Source organism: Salvia hispanica, chromosome 4, assembly GCF_023119035.1.
Source record: "Salvia hispanica cultivar TCC Black 2014 chromosome 4, UniMelb_Shisp_WGS_1.0, whole genome shotgun sequence".
In the NCBI taxonomy this organism is placed as follows: Eukaryota; Viridiplantae; Streptophyta; class Magnoliopsida; order Lamiales; family Lamiaceae; genus Salvia; species Salvia hispanica.
Genome location: NC_062968.1, coordinates 29,865,923 through 29,885,057, shown reverse-complemented (window position 1 = coordinate 29,885,057; position 19,135 = coordinate 29,865,923). Strand labels below are relative to the sequence as shown.

General features: G+C 36.5%; 3 protein-coding genes across 6 annotated transcripts; all 3 read right to left on the bottom strand.

Moving 5' to 3' along the window:
• Positions 1–249: 249 nt before the first annotated feature.
• LOC125222056 (phosphatidylinositol/phosphatidylcholine transfer protein SFH12-like) lies at positions 250–3,370 on the bottom strand. 2 transcript variants are annotated; one of them, XM_048124460.1, is made up of 7 exons: positions 1,868–3,370; positions 1,582–1,674; positions 1,156–1,425; positions 998–1,075; positions 820–921; positions 678–727; positions 250–588 (listed from the first exon to the last, which is right to left on the bottom strand). In XM_048124460.1, the coding sequence occupies exons 1-7, from the start codon at positions 1,922–1,924 to the stop codon at positions 477–479; spliced, it is 762 nt and encodes a 253-aa protein (XP_047980417.1). In that variant the 5' UTR covers positions 1,925–3,370; the 3' UTR covers positions 250–476. The 2 variants fall into 2 exon arrangements, with proteins under 2 accessions (XP_047980417.1, XP_047980419.1); XM_048124462.1 differs by having other exon boundaries at positions 1,159–1,425.
• Positions 3,371–3,451: 81 nt separating this feature from the next.
• Positions 3,452–6,977, bottom strand: LOC125222055 (bifunctional nuclease 1). The gene is made up of 11 exons (XM_048124459.1): positions 6,712–6,977; positions 5,847–6,154; positions 5,534–5,704; positions 5,387–5,436; positions 5,234–5,290; positions 5,078–5,143; positions 4,898–4,972; positions 4,438–4,556; positions 4,046–4,137; positions 3,761–3,820; positions 3,452–3,669 (listed from the first exon to the last, which is right to left on the bottom strand). Exons 2-10 carry the CDS (start codon positions 6,136–6,138, stop codon positions 3,768–3,770), a joined length of 975 nt encoding a protein of 324 aa, XP_047980416.1. The 5' UTR covers positions 6,139–6,154; positions 6,712–6,977; the 3' UTR covers positions 3,452–3,669; positions 3,761–3,767.
• Positions 6,978–12,230: 5,253 nt separating this feature from the next.
• Positions 12,231–17,521, bottom strand: LOC125222246 (polygalacturonate 4-alpha-galacturonosyltransferase-like). 3 transcript variants are annotated; one of them, XM_048124758.1, is made up of 10 exons: positions 17,137–17,521; positions 15,769–15,803; positions 15,620–15,682; positions 15,383–15,517; positions 15,223–15,289; positions 15,081–15,127; positions 14,642–14,976; positions 14,193–14,550; positions 13,044–13,631; positions 12,231–12,861 (listed from the first exon to the last, which is right to left on the bottom strand). In XM_048124758.1, exons 1-10 carry the CDS (start codon positions 17,285–17,287, stop codon positions 12,586–12,588), a joined length of 2,055 nt encoding a protein of 684 aa, XP_047980715.1. In that variant the 5' UTR covers positions 17,288–17,521; the 3' UTR covers positions 12,231–12,585. The 3 variants fall into 3 exon arrangements, with proteins under 3 accessions (XP_047980715.1, XP_047980717.1, XP_047980716.1); XM_048124760.1 differs by having other exon boundaries at positions 15,081–15,124; XM_048124759.1 differs by having other exon boundaries at positions 15,620–15,679; positions 17,137–17,520.
• Positions 17,522–19,135: the final 1,614 nt, after the last annotated feature.

The window sequence follows — 19,135 nt, the reverse complement described above, 5'->3', positions numbered from 1 at the left end:
AACTTAGCTTCTACTCAATACTACTATAAACATGTAATGCGGCATTTACATCCAAACACTATTTATTATTAGCATTCATCCAGCAATACAAAAGGGACAAAAGTTTAACTTCAACAATATTAATACATAGTATTTGTTATATTAAAATAAAGGGAAAATCAATTATTCCCACCATAAAAGTTCTAGCAACAAGATGGAATTTTCTTTCTCAGAAGAGAGAGGGAAGTAGAAAAAGTAACTTGCACAAGATAGAACAATCATTTAACCATAATATCAAGAAAGGTCAGTGAAGGGCAACACATGATCAATCTATAATATGCTGTTCCTCAAGGTTAATGTAGTCGTGAGGATCAACCAAATCAATGACTCCTTGGACTTAGTGGAATTTACTTTATATACTATTGTTATATACATTTACAACAACTATATTTCATCAAGCAAGCCATAGCCCAGCCCAGCAAAACATAGCTTATAAATCACTCTCCAGTGTAAGCCACAGATGTGTGTTTCCATGGACCTCTGTCTGAGTTGAGACACCCTCCTTCATTCCTACAGCAACAGCTCCCCCCAAGAAAATCGGGCAGCTCGCTGGAACCAAATCCAAATATGTTCGACGAAATCATCAAAACTGGACTAGTTCAAGTACAATACAAGTACAAACAGATAGCTACACTGACCTTTTATCAACCAGTTCAAGCAATTTGCTCTGATACTTGCTGCCAATAACCTAACAATGCATCACAAAAAAACACCCTTTTTCACTCATAAACTAGAGAGATATGCATAAGTGGTTGATGCAGCTCTTGGCAACATATATACCTGAATCTTTGACACTGTATGAGGGTCAAGGAAGCACTTGACGACGTTCCAAAGCAACTTAAAGCCGGGGCTGGCATTCACAATCACCATTTCAGAAAGCGTCTGCGAATCACCACCAAAATGAACATATAAAGCCTCTTATTAAATACAGACAAGGCACATTTTTTGAGTTGTATACCTCAGGATAGTTATCGTTGAAGATCTTGCGCAGCTGCAGAAGAACCTTCTGCACTGGACTAGTGAAACTCTTGAAACTCTGCACATGTGATCAAAAACCAGATTAATTTACTGGACAGAAGAAGAGAATTAATAGAGAGGAATTCAATCAATTACTACCACAGCTTGAACATCGAGGATGGCGATGCTCCTGTTGATGTGTTTGTTTGCAGTGGCAGAGCAGGCAGGGAATCTGACTTTGATTGTCTTCTCATACTGCTGCGTTTGGTACAGGACGTAGCGTTCGAGTGTGGTGACCTTCATGAGCCCTTCCACGTCGAGCTTCCCCAATCTCTCAATGTACACAGGCCGTCCCCGCCTGTCAACGCCATGGTAACCGTGAGGGTAATATCGCTTCACTTCACACAGCTCCTTATAATCGAACTCCTCCTGAACACATACAAACACTTAAAATCCAACGTCATCCAAACATGATTCAACAAGCAATTCTTCTTTGCGGAGTATCAGAAACGGATTTATGCGAAACATTTAACTACTTAAATGTGCATAGAGTGAGTAATTGAGAAATTTTCAAGCTGAATCAACCTTTACAGCAGCGGCGGCGGTGGTTAGATTTTGACTCCAATCAAGCGTCTCAGGAAGCATTTCTGGCTTCTCCATTTTGCAGAATCCTTCAGTCTGATGATTATAATGGAACAGAATTTTGAGACTAACACAAATCGATCGTGAACACACTGAAACACTCTTTGTATCTAACATGATTCAACGTAATTTGTGTTGTGCGGAGTATCAGAAACTGAATTATGTGAAAATTCAACGAATTAAATGTGCAGTAGAGTGACTAGTTGAGAAAATTTCAAGTTGAATTTACCTTGACGGCGGCGGCGGTGGTGAGAAGCGTCTCAGGCAGCATTTCCGGCTTCTCCATTTTGCAGAATCGTTCAATCTGTTGATTGTAATTGAGTAGAATTTCTAACAGTATGAGAAACTAACACAAATCGATCGTGAAAAAAGCAAATTGATAGCGAGAAAGAGTTGAGGATTTTGAATGCGGTGATTAGCAGAAACAAAACAGGTAAAAAGAGAGACAAAATGAGAGAAATGAAGGAGGAGAAGGCGGAGGCTAGGGACTATCATGGGCGGGGGTGGGGCCCGAGAGCCACGTGGCGCGAAGTTGATGGTGTGGGATTCGCCTTTTTGGCGGGAATATGCTTCTCTGCGAAACCGAATAACGTTACGTCTTTGAGTTTCATTTGTATTTTATTTGCGATCACTTATAATTTTTTACTCCTGCTATTATTATGTTGTCGTTTTCATGCAAAAACGTATGGTGATGATTAGTGGACATTACCTACCAAAATAGTTAAATGAATAAATAAAATCATACAACCACCTGCACATGAATGTAGTTTAGGAACCTGCGGTAACATGGCTCTCTACACCATATACGGGTGATACGAGCTCACATTTCCAACTATTTACATTAAACTCAAACTCATTTCTCCCTAGTATACAAATACAAATGTAAACTAATAATACACGGCCTTGTGATGAAACCAAATTATAGGTTGCAAACGGTGGTTCAATTGATTGATTATAAAGAAAGATGACTCTTATGCAATGGAATTTGATTGTTGAGATTCGAAATACCTCCTTACAATACAACTTGTCCTATTGAAATAACAAGTCATTAGGTCTTCCAGTGCAATCAAATAGAAAAGCCCCCAAGGGTACCGTAAGAGCAAATATTATGTAATTGAATACATTCGATGAAATTTGACTTGACAAAATTGAGACACTACAAGATTTCTTTTCCGCCACAGATTTAACATGCAGTGTAATATATCTCTTATTTAGACTCAATAAAAAATAAATTTTGATATATTTGCAGGGTTCGAAAGCAAAAATGGTCAAAATATGGGTGGGTGGCAACAAGATCTGAAAAATAATTTTAGCAGGGTACATCTTTAATTATGAACATCACAAAAAACTGCCAATAAGGATGAAGAAAACTATTCTTTTTCCAATTTTTATTCCCATGAAATCATTTACTACGATAGTGGTAACTCGAACTCACAACCTATTAGTTACGAAGGGACCACCGTTCCAACTAAACTACTCTTCATCGTATAATCATACGACAACTTCTCTCAAGGTAAACAACTATTGGACCGGAAAGGCACGTAAGCAACAAAATCTATTCTTACGAAATCAGAAAATGAATAAGCACTTTAAGCACAAGAGTCGAACATATGAACATGCAGACTCTTCACTCTGACTCATTTACTCGTGATTAAAGTGACTCAAACCCTCGACCTATTGGTTGGAAGGGGTGTCTTCTCAACTAAACTGAACTAAACTGCATTTCATCGTCTTATCATGCAACAACTTACTCTCGAGAAAAATAATCAAGAATTGGATCGGACAGGCACGGAAGCAACACAATCTATTCGAATGGAATCAGAAAATGAAGATAAGAGCCTTTAAGCGCAGAAGAGTTGAATGTATGAACATACGGAATACATCAGTACATAACAAAGTTCATCTATACACGGAGCGAATATACATGAAACGGGCTTTATATAAACTTAAATGAAGGGCCAAACATAGTTGATTACTCGATGTTCGGCTGACCAGTGATCTCTATGTACAGAAGCTATCCCACTGTAGTACCTGAAACCCAAAGCAGAATGAACTACCTCTGCATCATAACGTATCATGGCATTGTAACGAGACGAGCATATGGAGAGAACATGATACTGACCCGTGTATCATGCCCAGTTTCTCTTGGCCCGAAGCTGAGTCAGCTTGTCTCTCCACAACGCTACAATAAACAGTCGAAATCATGTTATGATACACCATTCTTTTTTATTAAGACAAACTAGATTAAGTTCTAAGTTGTGGGTTTATCTACGAGCTATGGGGGAAATTCTTCGTCTCTACCAACAGTTTCGTCAGTGATCCTCAACACTATGTGCTTAAAAAGTTTTGTTCGGATTATGAGCATATGATATGATTTAGATGTTCTCGAAAATCCCTTTAGCAATACCTGCATCCCTGTAGCGTTCTTCAACAGCAGCAATCAGCATGTTGCGCACGAAATTGAATTCTTTGGTCTGAATGCACGGCTGCCCTGTGGGTCTGCATCAACAATAACAAAAGTAGGACGAACCCTTTAGAAAACTTGTTCAAATAATAAGATCACGCATATATATTAATGTGCTTTCAAGTATCAGAGAAGTAGTCAATCCTTCGATTTTCATGTGGTAACAACAAGAATCTTCCTTAGCATGTTCGTGTTCTAAATTGTACGAAGAAAAGTCATCCATAAGAAACTTAATATGTTTTCTAGGGATACAGAATATATCCATCCTCGAAGTGTAATGTGGTAATCTTACCCGAAACTGTGAATATAAAACACAGACGAGGCACATTTATTACCTATCCAGTTGAGTGAAAAACGGACCCTCCGATGATGAACTTTGAGCCAACACCTTTTCAGATTCAATAACCTTCATACCATCACTATATGCCAGTAACTTGTTGACTTGTATTGGCACCTGTAAATTTGATAGCAGCCACGAGCACAGTATGAGTCGATTCGTGTCTCGTATTACTTGCTTTAATTAGACACCATCAAAACTATATACTACAATAATGTTTATGAACAACAGGGGATCCTAAGATAGGGATATTGAGCTTCGAGTGCTTAGTCCATGACATATTAAGCAGATGGTGAAAACAATAAGTTACGGATGTCTATATGATATTATGAGGTACTGACACAAGCAGAATTGTAGCTTCCAATTAGGTTCAGTACAAACATTATTAAAAAAATGATACTCTCCTCCAAATTTATTAACGGATGAGGGACTCGCCCCATTGTAATTTTTATCATTACCTTGCATCTCACCGCTATGTTAATGGCATCCGAGGGACGAAGATCAAAGCATACGGTATCAGCTTCATTATCCAGCTTCAATCACCACAAATATTTTATCAGTAAAAAGTACTATTACTACAAAACCGGGCTATAACTCCAAGTATCTACAGTTTCACCACGATCAACAAGGTAGTTTACCTTTGCAAGATGTAACTCGGCAAAGTACGCCTCCTGCACCCTCTTGGTGACACGTACAAGCTTCACCTGGAAAAGAAAAAGGTACACTAAGCAATCCAACGTTTGAAACCGATTCTGGCAAAGATAAGTCGAAGGTAGTATGAGTCTTCGACTCACTGTATATCCCATCTTGTCAACCATATCTTTCACCACTTGATACATAGTTGGTCTAGCCTGAACGACAAGCCACAAATTAGCTATGGTCGGAAGGAAATTTGAGCAAGAGAGAATTTTGTTGCTTAAAAATGAACTACAAAAGTGTGCACATACAATTTGTACATTGCGCACAGCGGCCATGAGGAGCACACTCGGCATCTCCACTGAAACAAAATCCACAACACCAATGAATAAAAGACAATCGAAAGGCTAATCATGCAACCACCATAAGACTGATGACAACATTATCACATCACTTACAAACAATAATCGGGAGAAGAAGACCAGTTCCATCTTCCATCTTCAAGACAATTGCAGGATGCGGAGCATAGTCGGGCAGATGGCCTCCTTGAGGGTTATTGTGAGCACATTTCAAATACCCTCCGTCTCTCATCTTGATTACGAAACCGTCTGCACCACTTCTCACCTCAACTATTTGAAACATTCAAATAAGCCCGATCATTGGCATTTCCCAAGTGGATTGAGGTTATTAGTGATAAAAACCAGTGAAATAAAAAACAATTTCATCACAGAATCACACAAGAAAAAGCAAAAAAGAACAGAAAATAGTTACCGGCTTCAACGACACTTGAATTCACATAATCTGCATTACTCTCACTGAAGTTTTCTGCCATGCTACCATTACCATCTGATGAAGAACTGAAACTACAGTGGATTCGTCTGCAATTCCTCAAATTCTGTCGGTAACTGACATTAGCCACGCCGCTGCTGAGCCCCTTGATCCCCCAGAATCCACTTCTAATCAACTTAGCTTTTAGCAGTGGCAAATCAACGGGTACAGAGCACACCCCGGTTTGTTTTGCACGGACCACAGGACAAACTACGGGGCCATGTATCGAAGCCATCTCGAATCTTTTGCACCTGAGTGTGTTCATTGATGAAGATCACAAGCATACAATCCATCAAGTTCAGTTAAAAAATTGCGATATATTGAAAACTGAAAATACTATCTACAAATGCAGCTTCTATCTATATATCTACATAGATTACAGAATTTTCAAAGTGAATTAACAGAATACATAAAAAATAGTATCTATCTTCATTATGTTGGCTGTTACATTATGAAATTATGATTATTTAGCTTTAGTCGATACAAGATAAAATAAAGATACAATCTTTCAGTTATTTGTTCATGATTAAAGCAAAGATATCATCACAGACAACAAAATATAGCCTACTAAAGAAAGATCACTCTCTATCACATGAGTCAACGAATACAAAGTTACAATTAAGTTGCTACTCAGATTTGCAAGTTTAATCAAACCAAGAAATTGCAATCCAAAATATTCAAACATGGCTCTTTATACTTACAAGACAAGAGATGCTATTCAACTAGATTCCAATTTCAAAGAGACCATCAATCACAACAAGAATCAATAATCTCGCTCTATCTCTCTAAACTGTATGTGATATTTTACCTGATCTTCCTCAAAAGTGGTAGGAATAGAAATTCTGCAGCTCGTTTTACGCAAGATCAAATTTTTATTTGATCAAAATCAAGAAAAATAGACAATCGAGGCAAGGAGGGGAAAGGGGAAAGCGAAGAGAGAAGGGATGATTCAAGAACTAATAAGCAATGGGAGAAAAGAGAAAACTGAAAGATGAAGAAGAAGAAGCGGTGTGTCAGAGAAGTGTCGAAGAAGATAAGGGTTCAATGATTTTTTTTAGTTTTCTGACAAAATAAATTAGATCATGAGATTATGACTCCACGCAATAGGTTGATCTCTCTTCAAGTCTCTCTAATTTGTTATGGGAATATGGCAAAAGACGGATGTGCCCTTTGAATACATGTAAGCATTTCGCATGGAGGTTAAAAGAAATATCTTTACACAGATATTTTATTCAAATCCCTCTCCCTTTCATGTTCTTGAAGAATCTTTTTCATTTTTCCAGAAAAAAACAAATTCTTGAAGCATTAGTTTAGTTTGTAGTTATCAATAGTTCCAAATTCCAATAGATTACTTCTTTAGCTGAATTCTTCTTCACTCTTCCTCTCCACTCAAAAGTAATCGTAATTCCCTTATCACCCAATTAATCTACCAACAAACCAATTTATATTTAAAATAATCCCTTTTTTAAAATGAAAAGGACCCACAAATATTAAGCTTTCTGATGAATAATAAAAGATTATTTGTGAAGGGTGTTAATGTCATTCTCCGAAAGAAGGAGATGACGTCATGGAAGAGGTGAAAGCAACCCCACCGCCGCCGGCAAGAAATGTTAGATGGCAGAGAAGAGTGCCACGTGTAATAAAAATATGGATAAGGAGTTGATTCTGCGTGTAACCCACTCGAATGCCCTACAAATATCCTCCTTAGTCCTCTATATCACTTTTTCTTTTTTCCTTTTTCAGATTTATTATTTATATATGTAATTTATTTATTATTTAAAAAATTTCTTTATTTAATAAAATAAAATTAATTATATTGATAATTATTTCACATGTAAAATTGTATAATTAACACGATAAGGGCCCGTTTGATAAGTGATGTGGGATATACCTAGGTTAGTTAGTGATCTAGATTTAAAGCCGAGTTAGGATAAGATATGATTTTAATAACACATGTTTGATACCCTAGTTAATTTTTTTTTAATAAGCCCACTTTATTTGATATGGAAGTTATGAAATAAGAAATAAATATGCAATGACAAATTTGTCCTAATTAAATTCATTTATTTCATAGATTGTCATTTGTATTGACCTAATCAAATCTTTTAAATCCCATTATATTCTACGTGGGAAACAAAAAAGAATATTTTTTTTTTCCTTCCTTATTTTCACGAGATCGCTTCTTTTTAACCTAAGTCATCAAATCTGTTGATTTCATATATGTACTCTACGTGGGGAAAAAGACGTCCAATTTGTTCTTTTTTTCCTCCTTAACACTCACGCACAATAGCTCCTTTTTTTCCTCCTCCACAGTGACATATTTCCCGTCCTTAAGACCTTCTATGTGTCTAAGCAGCTGACATAACCTTCCAAACGTGTTAAGGTCCATTCGGAGGTTGGTCACACAGTCGACATCTGTGACTCCTACTAACCTATTCGTGTGTTTAATTTGATATGGCATCCTATTAATTAAGGTGAAGGGCAACCTAGCTGCTGCTCGTCGACTACGAACTCTGCTACGAGTCCTTGCAGCTATTAGGTAAAGAACACACATCGTTTCAAACATGTAGTTGTGCAAGCTGTCCTCAAGTATTAAGGCAATTGATGCATCCGTTATAATATTACGAGTCCCCATAACACTGTCATGCAAATAAAAAAATTAACAATGTGTATATAACCACAATTCACTTGCAAATGATTTAAATACTCAAAAATTAAGCATACCTTAAAAAAATTTACAAACAACACAATAATTAGTCAAACAAAAACTCATGTTCTATGCACCCAAAACATTTTTAAAATGGTTTGAAGTCCCAAAACTGTCAACATATTCATGAGCTACCCAACAAAGCAACAAAGCATAGGGAACTTATTCCCAGACTCTAAATCCTGAACAATTAGCAAATCATAAAACCATATTTTATCCAGGAAATACCACTTATCTGAATCACAAACCACTCAGTTTCCAGCATAAATTTGAAACAATGCAACAAAAATTCAAAGCGGAATAGCGGATTAGTTCAATCACATCACCTCCCTAACAAATTTCCAGTACACACACCTACATAACCCCTAATCAACATCAAATTAGACCACATTTTCTAATAAAAAACAGAAAATGGAAACAACCATCACAATGAACAGCTCGAATTAAAAGAAATAAGAGATCGGTAAAAAAGGATATGAAACAAAAAGAAACAATCATCACACTGAAGAAAGCAAGAAATGGAGAAATTATGATTAGCGAATTATGATGAATTATTTCTGATAGAGAAATAGAGAATAGAGAAATTATGATGAACTATTTCTGGTATGAACGAACAGTGAATCACTGTATTGTGAAAGACCAGCCCAAAATCGATAATTTGATAAAACATATGAACAAATTTTTGTTCCCAATCAACTCTATTCAACAAAAGGTAATCGGAAATATTGAATTGGGTGTTCAAAATAGCAATAATTCAACAATAGGTTAGCAGTGAATTGATAACTCAGAAATAATTCATCATGAAAAAGAAGATAAAAGAGAAATAGAGAAACATCTGATAATTAATAAACACTCACCGGATGAAATTTTGTAGATATCGTGATTTGCAGGACCGAAAACAACGATGGAAGAAAAGGGAAGAAGAATATTGTGAAATTGAAAAAGAGAAAGGAGTGAAATAACGATGGAAGAAAAGGGTATGAAAGAGAATATTTTTTTAATCTGAGTACAAGAAAGAGAGGCAGATTTGTATCCGACAATTTTGGTGAGATACGTATCAGCTCAATTTGACCCTAAATCTGCCGGGCCGAGATGGGCTTCAGAGAAAAACAAGGGCTTATAAGGTAGTGTAACTATTTTACCAAATAATTAGAAATGTATGGATACAAATCTATATCTAGGCATTACTAGGTTATCAAACGGACCCTAAGTCTGCAAAAAGTCAAACAATAGAAACTGTTTTAAGGAAAAATGGATATTTAGTATATAAAAAAAAAGGCTTCCTCTCTGCCCTTGAAAATTTGTCACTTATTTTCTTTTTTGTCCATCCCTAAAATTTTATCACCTTTCATTTTTACCATTTTTTATAGTGGATCATATATTCCACTAACTCATTCGCACTCACATTTTATTTTAAAATTAATATATAAATGTAGGACTCACATGCAACTAACTTTTTCAACTCACTTTCTATTACAGTTTTTAAAACTCGTGTCAGGTCAAATGATGCCAAATTTTAACGATTGCATAACGATTGCACGCAATACACATGTTCGAGCTATGCATGCTGGGCAAGAGTAACATGTGGCGCGTCAAGCGAGGAGGCATACACGCAAAAAAAAGTAAAAGTTATGGCGCACGCAACACCAGTCACACAATGATTGCATGCAATACACGCGTCCGATCTATGCGTAATGGGCAAGAGTAGCATGTACGCAGATCGAGTGAGGAGACATACATGCTCCACACTGCACTGCTTCCTCGCGAAAACATGCTTCACTAATCACTATGGTGCCTCCCAATTTTGAAGATTCTCCAAGAAAATGAATCGCGGGTATCCTAACTCGCTAACCTTTTTTTCCAATTGCGTATACACATGGGAACAAGGGGTACAACTGTACCCCCAAAATTTTGTTCATTAATATACTTAGGCCTATTTTAACAAAATCCATACTTTAACTTTCTCTTTCCAAATTAACTTTGTTTTAATCTATATCACCTCTAATTCAATTTAATTTTGTTTTCAGTTTATGTATAAGTTTCATTAAAATTTTGTTTTTAACAAATATTTCAGTTTAACCACTAACTTGCTCTTTTTATTTAAATTTTTGTATTATTTCATATTTAATTTTTATTAATTACTGTATTTTTGAATAAATACTTGTATGACTAATACAAAGTGATAGTTTAAAAAATTCAATATAAATTACCAAATTGAAATATGTATATCATAACATACTACTCCTAATATTTATAAAACTAACCTTCTCATTATATTCATCTCTATATAATACTATAAAACATCGATACTTATATTTTAAATGTATAATTCATGTGATACTATAAAATAATTTACTTTATGTTTTATCAAAAATGATGTTTTCTGATAATAAAAATAAAGACAATGATTTTATTTTAAAAATATAACACTTGGAAAAACATACTAATAAACAAAACAAAAAAGATTACTCAAATTTTACAATTTTAAGTCGTAACTATTTTTGCACCCCTACATTGAAAATTCTGGATACGCCAAGGCCCTTTTTCTCACATTTGAAGCTTAAACTAGCAACTTCAAGATCTACTACATAATTCAATATATATAACCATTAATGTATAATCTTTGCACTAAAAAAAGTTCAAACATATCTCTGGACTTGTTAGTTGTTATAGACAAATGCTAATAATTGTAGCTTTTAGCACAGTTTTATTAAATTAGTTAAAACTTTGCCAGATTAATTCGTCGTTAAATGATTGTACAAAGGTGCAAAACATTCAAACACTCCACTTCCCCCAGTTAAATGTGCAATTACATTCCTCATCCATTAACCGTACACAAAAATTTATCAAAGATTACATAGTATGTTAGTATTTCCCAAAGAGAAAAATAAATTTGTATAAATTGTATAAATATAATACCTCTTAATTTAGTTTTATCTTTAGTGATATAATTTCATGATTAAATTATCATTAGTATATAATTTTGGATACTCTTTAATATTGTTCTTTTAGGAAAAGAAATCATTGGTTTATAGGATGATTTAATAATGGAATCTATTATCTCAATATATGAAAATATATATAAAAATAAAGCATGTTCCATAGGTGTGTTAGGGTCCTTACATCATCTTAGTGTAAAACACAGCACAAATCACAACCCCTTAGATCCTTAGATTGTATGGTTGTGATAAGCTACATTATTATATTAAAGATCTACATTATTAGCAGAGGTGCATTATTAGACTGAAAATGTACATTATTAGACTAAAATGCTACATTATTAGGCTAAAAATCTATATTATTAGATGACATGTGACATTAATATGAGCTTTAGATCACAAGATCTAATGGACTGCAAGTGTTTTGAGTTTTACTTATACTTAGCGTTTTGATATGAATACATCCCATGTTCGATATTGAGAATGTAATAGTCATAATGATTAAATCTTTAACCTTTCATGACAAAATTATCCCAAATATGCATAATGTTCCACAAACACTTTCTCAAGTACACAGCCTAAAAAAACATTTCTGAAGTATATTGACGTTTTAAACTAAAATAACTTGCGCATGCTCTCTCTCTCTCTCTCATATTTTCATCTTATCACAAACCATTCTCATAAACAACAAAAACTCGATAAATTGAATATAAAGTATTGAATTTATTCAATTCGTTTCCCTCACTTCATAGCTACCCATAACCACAACCACAATGACAAGTTTACACAAGGAAATAAATACCTAAGTCCCATTAAATCTTACATCTAGACATTAAGTAGGGTGTTCAAAGAATACAATTAGCAACTCCATCATCCTCATCTAACAACAAGCACATTTTCCGTGAGCAAGTAAACGAGGATGAGCCGCTAAGAGTTTAATCTTTCGTTTAAAGACAAATTCCAATTGCAGGAACTTGCCTTCACCAGATTTAATCCAGCTATACTGGCTTGCTGATCAGCCTGTTCCAACATTCCATCATTCGCTCAGTTTGCAGTGGCGTACATATGGGTGGTCGTACTTTACATACTTGGTCCAATATGGCTTATACTTGGTCATTGCCAGTTCTAACCATGGTTTCATGTTCCCATTGTAATGTACAACGGCTGCATTCTCTATGTCTGTCTTGTCAATGCTGGGATTGTAACCCAAACCAAGCACGTGCCATGACTTTTCGAGTGGATGAGTCAGCCCGTAAAAGGTAATCAGACCTGGAGGTAGAGTCCCAAGCTTCCACAGCACCCTGTCTTCATTCTAACAACAACAAAGCAACAAATGAACTTTGGATTAAACTTTGTTCTCATATACTACTATGTTACTCCACAAAACTTCCAGAAAGTCACCCCCTCCTCCAACCAATGCACACATACACTCACAATGGTACACATACAAACAATGAAAATAATCAGAAGAGAAAAAAAGAATACAAGTCATACCATATTCTGCCATTTGTGGTATATACCGGTTATATCCTTCTTCTTCCACTCCTTTAGATCGAACATATTCATTCCATATGCCCATCCACAAGCATTTGGATCAAAGTTCTTAGAAATGTGAGGATTGGAGAAGTTCAGATATTTGTCAAACCTATGGAAGCTCTCACCACATGTTTCAACTGCACCATTAACTTTTCCATGGAGATCAACCGACCAAAGCCCAGTCAAGTCTTTCTGAACAACAATGTCATCATCAAGGAAAAGAATTTTGTCCAATTTTGGATAGACCTGTGGGAGATAGAACCTTAGATGGTTAAGCATTGAAAGATACTTTGGGTTCCTGTACTTCAGGTTAGAGGAACCAGCAGATAGTGTGGTGGGATGAGCCGCCTTGAAATAGTACTCTTTCATAGCAGCAGACTCCAACTGACGTAGAACAGGACAATATGATGAGTTCAGCCACTTGAATTCATCTACATTTTCAACGTGGATTGTAGCTTTACCCGGGGGATTCAATAGAAACCACATATTCATCGCACCAAAGTTCAACTTATCAGTAACAAGATGGAAAACGTGTTTCCCAGGATCCTACAAGTCAAGAAAAATTCTTTTCTTAAGAAGCAGAAGCAAAATGTTAAGAAACATATGTTTGGCTTGGCAGCAGTGGCTCAGACTGAACAGAAAACACCACTACTTATCACTACATGCAAACAACATATTAGTACATAGATAATATATGTTGACCAATAGTGGCAGGACAAACATTAGGTGCGTGCATGTATATTGTGCACTAGAATACTATTCACAAAGCAAATGTTAAGGATAAGTACTGTACACATGCATGCATCTGTGGCTATACGTAAGAAATTGCACAGCAATTGTTCTTATGGATACACAATCCTATGGCAATGTATGTTTATTCAAGTAAATTTGTAGATACTACATGCCAAATGGACCTACAACTCTACAAGCATCTCTGTTTGTACACCACTTCACACTGCATTTTACCAATTAAATATAATACACGATTGATAGTAATATTGCTTGATAATAGCCAAAATACTATCTTTATGCTACAAAGCAAAGATTACACTAGACCCATAAACCTAGTTGTAGCATGAGAAAACATAGACCAGTCGGATATTATACCTTGGCATTCATAATTGCTGAGTTGACCACTACTGAAGCAGCAAGAACATTATCCGAAAAGAGGGCATAATGGTAAAGATTTGGGTTTTCCAGATTCTCACTCCGAGGGAACTTTCTTTTCTCAGGTGGGAGGAGGTAATAATCTATAGTCAAGCGCATGGCCAGACAGTGAAGCCCGTTTGGTATTGTCTTTGCAGCTAGCTGGCTAAGGAATGTGCTCTGCTTTTTCAGACTTCTGACTTGCTCATCCGCAGATTGCAGCATGGCTCTTAGTTTCCCAGTGACAAGGTTGCAGTTGTACAATTCCTCTTTGGCTTTAGACAGCACTTGGCCCATTAGTTTAATCTTTTCAGGTGCACTGCCATAAGTATATTTGATGTTCACACAATATATAGATACAGGAATTTAGCATTCAGCTGATAAACATAGACAATGTTAACACCCATTACCTGGTGTGCAGATCAGAATCAGTATTTGCATCTCCTATAGAACGCTGGCTTTCCTTGAGCCGATTCTGCAACTCATTGGCCAAATCAGTTTTGTTTTTCATCCTTGCAAGACTTGTATATACCCTTGCCATTATCATTTGATCACGTATCAAGCGTATAGTTGAATCAGTGTTTTCACTATCAATGTCTCTCCTCCAGATGCTATATTTCCCTAAAACTGCAGAGTCCACTGATTTAGAACGCTCAATGGCAGCATTTTCCAGCTTTATAGTCACTTCATCATCTTGTTTTATCATGTCAGCAGCACGCTTTTCAAGCCTTTTTTCTCTCAGTTGCTGCAAGTTATTGCACAGTCAGTGAAAGGATCAGATGACGAAAATTTTTAATTTTTGAGAACAATGAATAAAGAGAGTAGACAGGAACCAGTCCAGGGACTTACTCTTCGAGCCAATTTAGCTGGTGTCTCAAAGAAAATGGAATTATCTTCTGTAGTGAAAAAGGATAGTAATATCAAACATCTAATTCAAATGAAACAACAAAATCCAACATTGTGCACGTATATTTTGCTGAAAAACCTATACCATTTGAAGTATGTTCCTCCTTGAATCTAGATTTTTCTTGTTTGGTCTTCAAAGCTTCTCCAGTGACCTTAAGTACAAAAGTAAGAAAAATAAATTTAATGATTCTGTGATCTTAATGTCATTTGTCCACTAACTAAAGTAAAATTATGCTGATGCTGACCTCAGCAGAAGTGGCATTATCAGCAGACCTTTTGTTCCCAGCTACTTTCCAAGAGGCGGACAATTTATCTTTTCTAAAAAAGTCGATATTTAAAGGCCCCAAATCATTTGCACTGGCATTAATAACGTCAATCACCTATAAGAATGATTAAATCAGTAGAAAACACATAACAAAAGCAAAGGTACAAATATTTAAACCAGCATTTGCTCAATTAAAATGAGACTTGTAAGGACCTACATCTTTCGAGAATAAAGAATTAAGATGTTGCAATGCCAGCCTTCCTCTCCAATCTAAATCCTGCTAAAAGTAATACCTTCTCATTAAACTACACATATGAGCCAAACATCAGAAATATGGCAAACTTAAAAAGGTGCCAGCAAAGATACCTGTCTGCTGGACAATATTGATAATTCACTGTGACCTGCAGAATCATAGATAAATATTAATAGTCAAATCAGAGAAAATGAATAACATTTAATCATACATGCGCAAGCTTCAGAACTAAAAGAGTATATGTAGAATTCACTGTTTCTGATGACCATAGATGAAAGATGGGGAAAATATAAATGGTTTGAAAAGGCACAAGGTTTAGCAACATATCCAATAAATTTATATGGAACGGCTCCATCTATACTTTTTCCTAATTTCTTTGTTGCATATTGTGCAGATTCTATGTGTGTCTGCCTCTGAGTGTGTGTGTGTGTGTGAGAGAGAGAGAGAGAGGAAGAGGAGGAGGAGGGCAGAGATTACAAATTACAGAGAATATAAAGCAATAAATACATCACACAACTGAAAGAAATAGAGGGTTCTAACAAATCTCAACTTCACCACCCTAGATCTATGTTGCTAACTTGCTACATTCAGAAACAGGCTCACATATATATATAATTTTTCTATGCCTGTGAACATTCTCTACCCTAACACCATCTCCTATAGATTCTCTATGCCTGTGAAACTAAGGGGGCAGTACCATGATCATTCAGCGAAATTTGCTAACAAAACCACCTTCATTCATCTGAATATCTGCATGCAATACCTATTCTTCTTTGCCAACAACCATTTCAAGAAGTCTACCTAAATGTAAAGAGAGAAACAAACGTAGAATACCTAATTGTAAACTAACCTCAGAACTCTTAATGGGGTAGCTTTTATCATAATAACGAAGCAAACACAGCTTGTCAATCATATGGTAGGATCAAAGCATAAGACCAAAAAATGAGACAGTGGCTGTACAACATCTGAGTCATCTGTTATACCTTCAAATCTTTCATGATGCCAATCACCCAAATCTCAACATGAACTTTTGAGAGAGAAATAACCCACATCTAGATGTGAACTGCAACTGAAGAAACTCTATTCCTCACAGAATTTTTTTTTAAAAGCATCAACTAAGATAAAATCTGGGCAGTATCCAGCCAAATTAGGTGTTTAAGGTTACTAGTGATGTTGAGTTTTAACGAACCATTTTCAATTTCGTATCCAGTAAGAATACATCATGTCTCATAAAAGTCAGTTATCGCCAATGCTTTAAATCCAATAGCATTAATCCATTGAAAATGAAAGAACGCATCCGTTTCAAACATACGCTCTTCATTACTAAATTTATGATCTATAATCAAGTACTAGGTCTAGAAATTCACGATTAAATACTATAACTCCAATCGCTAATAACACGATTCCCCAATCCGTAAAATCAATTCATCTACAAAAACCCCAAAAACAGTAACAAAACAAAACAGCTCACAAAGACTAACCAGAAGAGGCGGTGACAAAAAGGCCGCGGCCGACGAATAGAAAGGATAAGGCTAGGAATGTGAGGAAAAACACGAAGATGGAAGCTAATACGCGAGATCCAATGCCTTTACTCTTGCCACCGCCGGATTGTGATGCCCTCTTAATCGCCATGCCCTATCATAGACCTTCAAAAGCATCCACAGGCGGAATCGGTGAAAATCGCGCCACGCATTCAACTCTATAGAGAGAAAATCGCCTAGTACGACAAATTTTAGAAGGAGATTTCGGATTATCGTTCAGGCTACTTGATCGAAGTTCGTGATTTAGCGCAATGTGTAAATCTGGATTCACTAGAACACACAGTAAAGCGTGAGGAGAGAGATAATGTGAGGAGCGATCTGGATATTCGGGTCGGGTTTGCGGCAAACCAGCTTTTTTTTATAATTAATTTATACAGATTTAGTATTAGGAGACATTAGTAGTATGATTACTCTAATTTAATGATTATTAAGAACTGGGTACCTTGCCAAGATCGAAGACGACATTCGTGCCGAATTCCCCAAGTCCGACATCAAGGGAAATCCTCATGTTGTGTCAAAAATGACAGCTTGGAAAAAATGCTACAACAGCCTCAGCCGCATACTAAGCCGGAGTGGGGTTGGTTTCAATACCAATGGGGACTACAAAATAGACATCGATGATGATCAGTGGGCTCAATGCGTGGCGGTATGTGTTTGCTAAGCACACTACAGTATTTATTTCGATGTCACTCCCCTGTTTAGCATGATATGTAGTCGTGTCTTCAATCAATGTTTTCTAATTTTGGAGTTGCAGGTAGACAAAGAGGCGAAATTTATGCGTAACAAGCCATGGCCGTTATGGGAATCTTGGAAACGTATTTTTGGCAAGGACCGTGCATCTGGGGGTGCAGCAGAGACAGTGGGTGTTGCTTCCACTAGATTGCGACCTCAGCCGGCAACTGGCAGCCAAGTCAATGAGAACGACGTCTACTATCCGTCCTTCGACGATTTCCTTGGGTCTGAGATTCCGCCACCCATGTCCCCTGATGTTGATACTCCTACCAACAATGAAGCTCAATCCAAGCAGCAAGTATCGACCATCAAGCAGGGTAGCAACAAACGCAAAGCGTCGGCCTCTGATGACGCCTTGATGGAGTTCCTAGAGAAACTGCACACGCAAACAAATTCCCGCTTGGATGCGATATCAACTAGAATTGGGTACGAGTTTGATTTGGGTAAGGCTCGTGAACAAATCTTTGACAAGCTCTGTGCCGTTGATGGGCTAACACTTGCCCAGCGTTATGCATTGTGTAACATCCTAGGTGACAAGCCCCAACGTCTCGAAGTCTTCAAGGGGATGCCGGACAATGCGAAGCTAGGTTATGTGCTGATGCTACTCGACAACAACCGTCAAGGAGATTGAAGTGGGGCATTGTGTTTCAACAGATGGGTGGTTATGTTTTGCTTATAAACTGTGTGCTAGCACTTATGACTATTTTGGTGTGTTTGTAATGGTGTGTTATTATGACTTTTTGGATCTTAGTTTCGGGTAGGAGATTACTATGTGTGCTTTACGTGCACGCGGTAGTCCAAGTTTTCTTCTTTTGTATGCTCTACCCATGTATTTTTGCTACTAACTATGGATCCTCACTGATGTAATATTTTCCCTATTATTGATTGTGTGTTGATTACTTGGACTTGTTGGTCCCGGTGTTGTTTGAGCATGGAACTAAACTGTGAAGTGGTGGATGTATTGTTGGTCCTGGCAGTTGCCGCCTCATATATTGTGTTGGTGTTGCTAAATATGGGCATAGTTTATGTGGTCATGTAATATTAATAAGGATAGGAGATCTTGCTGCAAGGAAGAATAGGGGCTGAAAGGAGAGGTGGTGTACCCAGCCAACATAAATGGTTTACATCCAATTAAACATGTCAACTAATAAAATTATTTTTAGAAGATATTTATTATACCACTTTTATTAAATAGTATTGCATAATC

What these genes read in the sequence shown, in the direction of transcription:
- LOC125222056 (XM_048124460.1), bottom strand. Translation starts at nt 1,924, where the DNA reads ATGGAGAAGCCGGAAATGCTGCCTGAGACGCTTCTCACCACCGCCGCC. An exon ending in TCCTCGATGTTCAAGCTGTG is followed by an intron (nt 1,076 to 1,155) that starts GTAGTAATTGAT and finishes TCACATGTGCAG; the next exon opens with AGTTTCAAGAGTTTCACTAG. An exon ending in TCAACGATAACTATCCTGAG is followed by an intron (nt 922 to 997) that starts GTATACAACTCA and finishes GGTGATTCGCAG; the next exon opens with ACGCTTTCTGAAATGGTGAT.
- LOC125222055 (XM_048124459.1), bottom strand. Translation starts at nt 6,138, where the DNA reads ATGGCTTCGATACATGGCCCCGTAGTTTGTCCTGTGGTCCGTGCAAAA. An exon ending in TTCAAGTGTCGTTGAAGCCG is followed by an intron (nt 5,705 to 5,846) that starts GTAACTATTTTC and finishes TGTTTCAAATAG; the next exon opens with TTGAGGTGAGAAGTGGTGCA. An exon ending in TCTTCTCCCGATTATTGTTT is followed by an intron (nt 5,437 to 5,533) that starts GTAAGTGATGTG and finishes ATTTTGTTTCAG; the next exon opens with TGGAGATGCCGAGTGTGCTC.
- LOC125222246 (XM_048124758.1), bottom strand. Translation starts at nt 17,287, where the DNA reads ATGGCGATTAAGAGGGCATCACAATCCGGCGGTGGCAAGAGTAAAGGC. An exon ending in ATAATGCCACTTCTGCTGAG is followed by an intron (nt 15,290 to 15,382) that starts GTCAGCATCAGC and finishes TTTGTACTTAAG; the next exon opens with GTCACTGGAGAAGCTTTGAA. An exon ending in CAGCTAAATTGGCTCGAAGA is followed by an intron (nt 14,977 to 15,080) that starts GTAAGTCCCTGG and finishes AATAACTTGCAG; the next exon opens with CAACTGAGAGAAAAAAGGCT.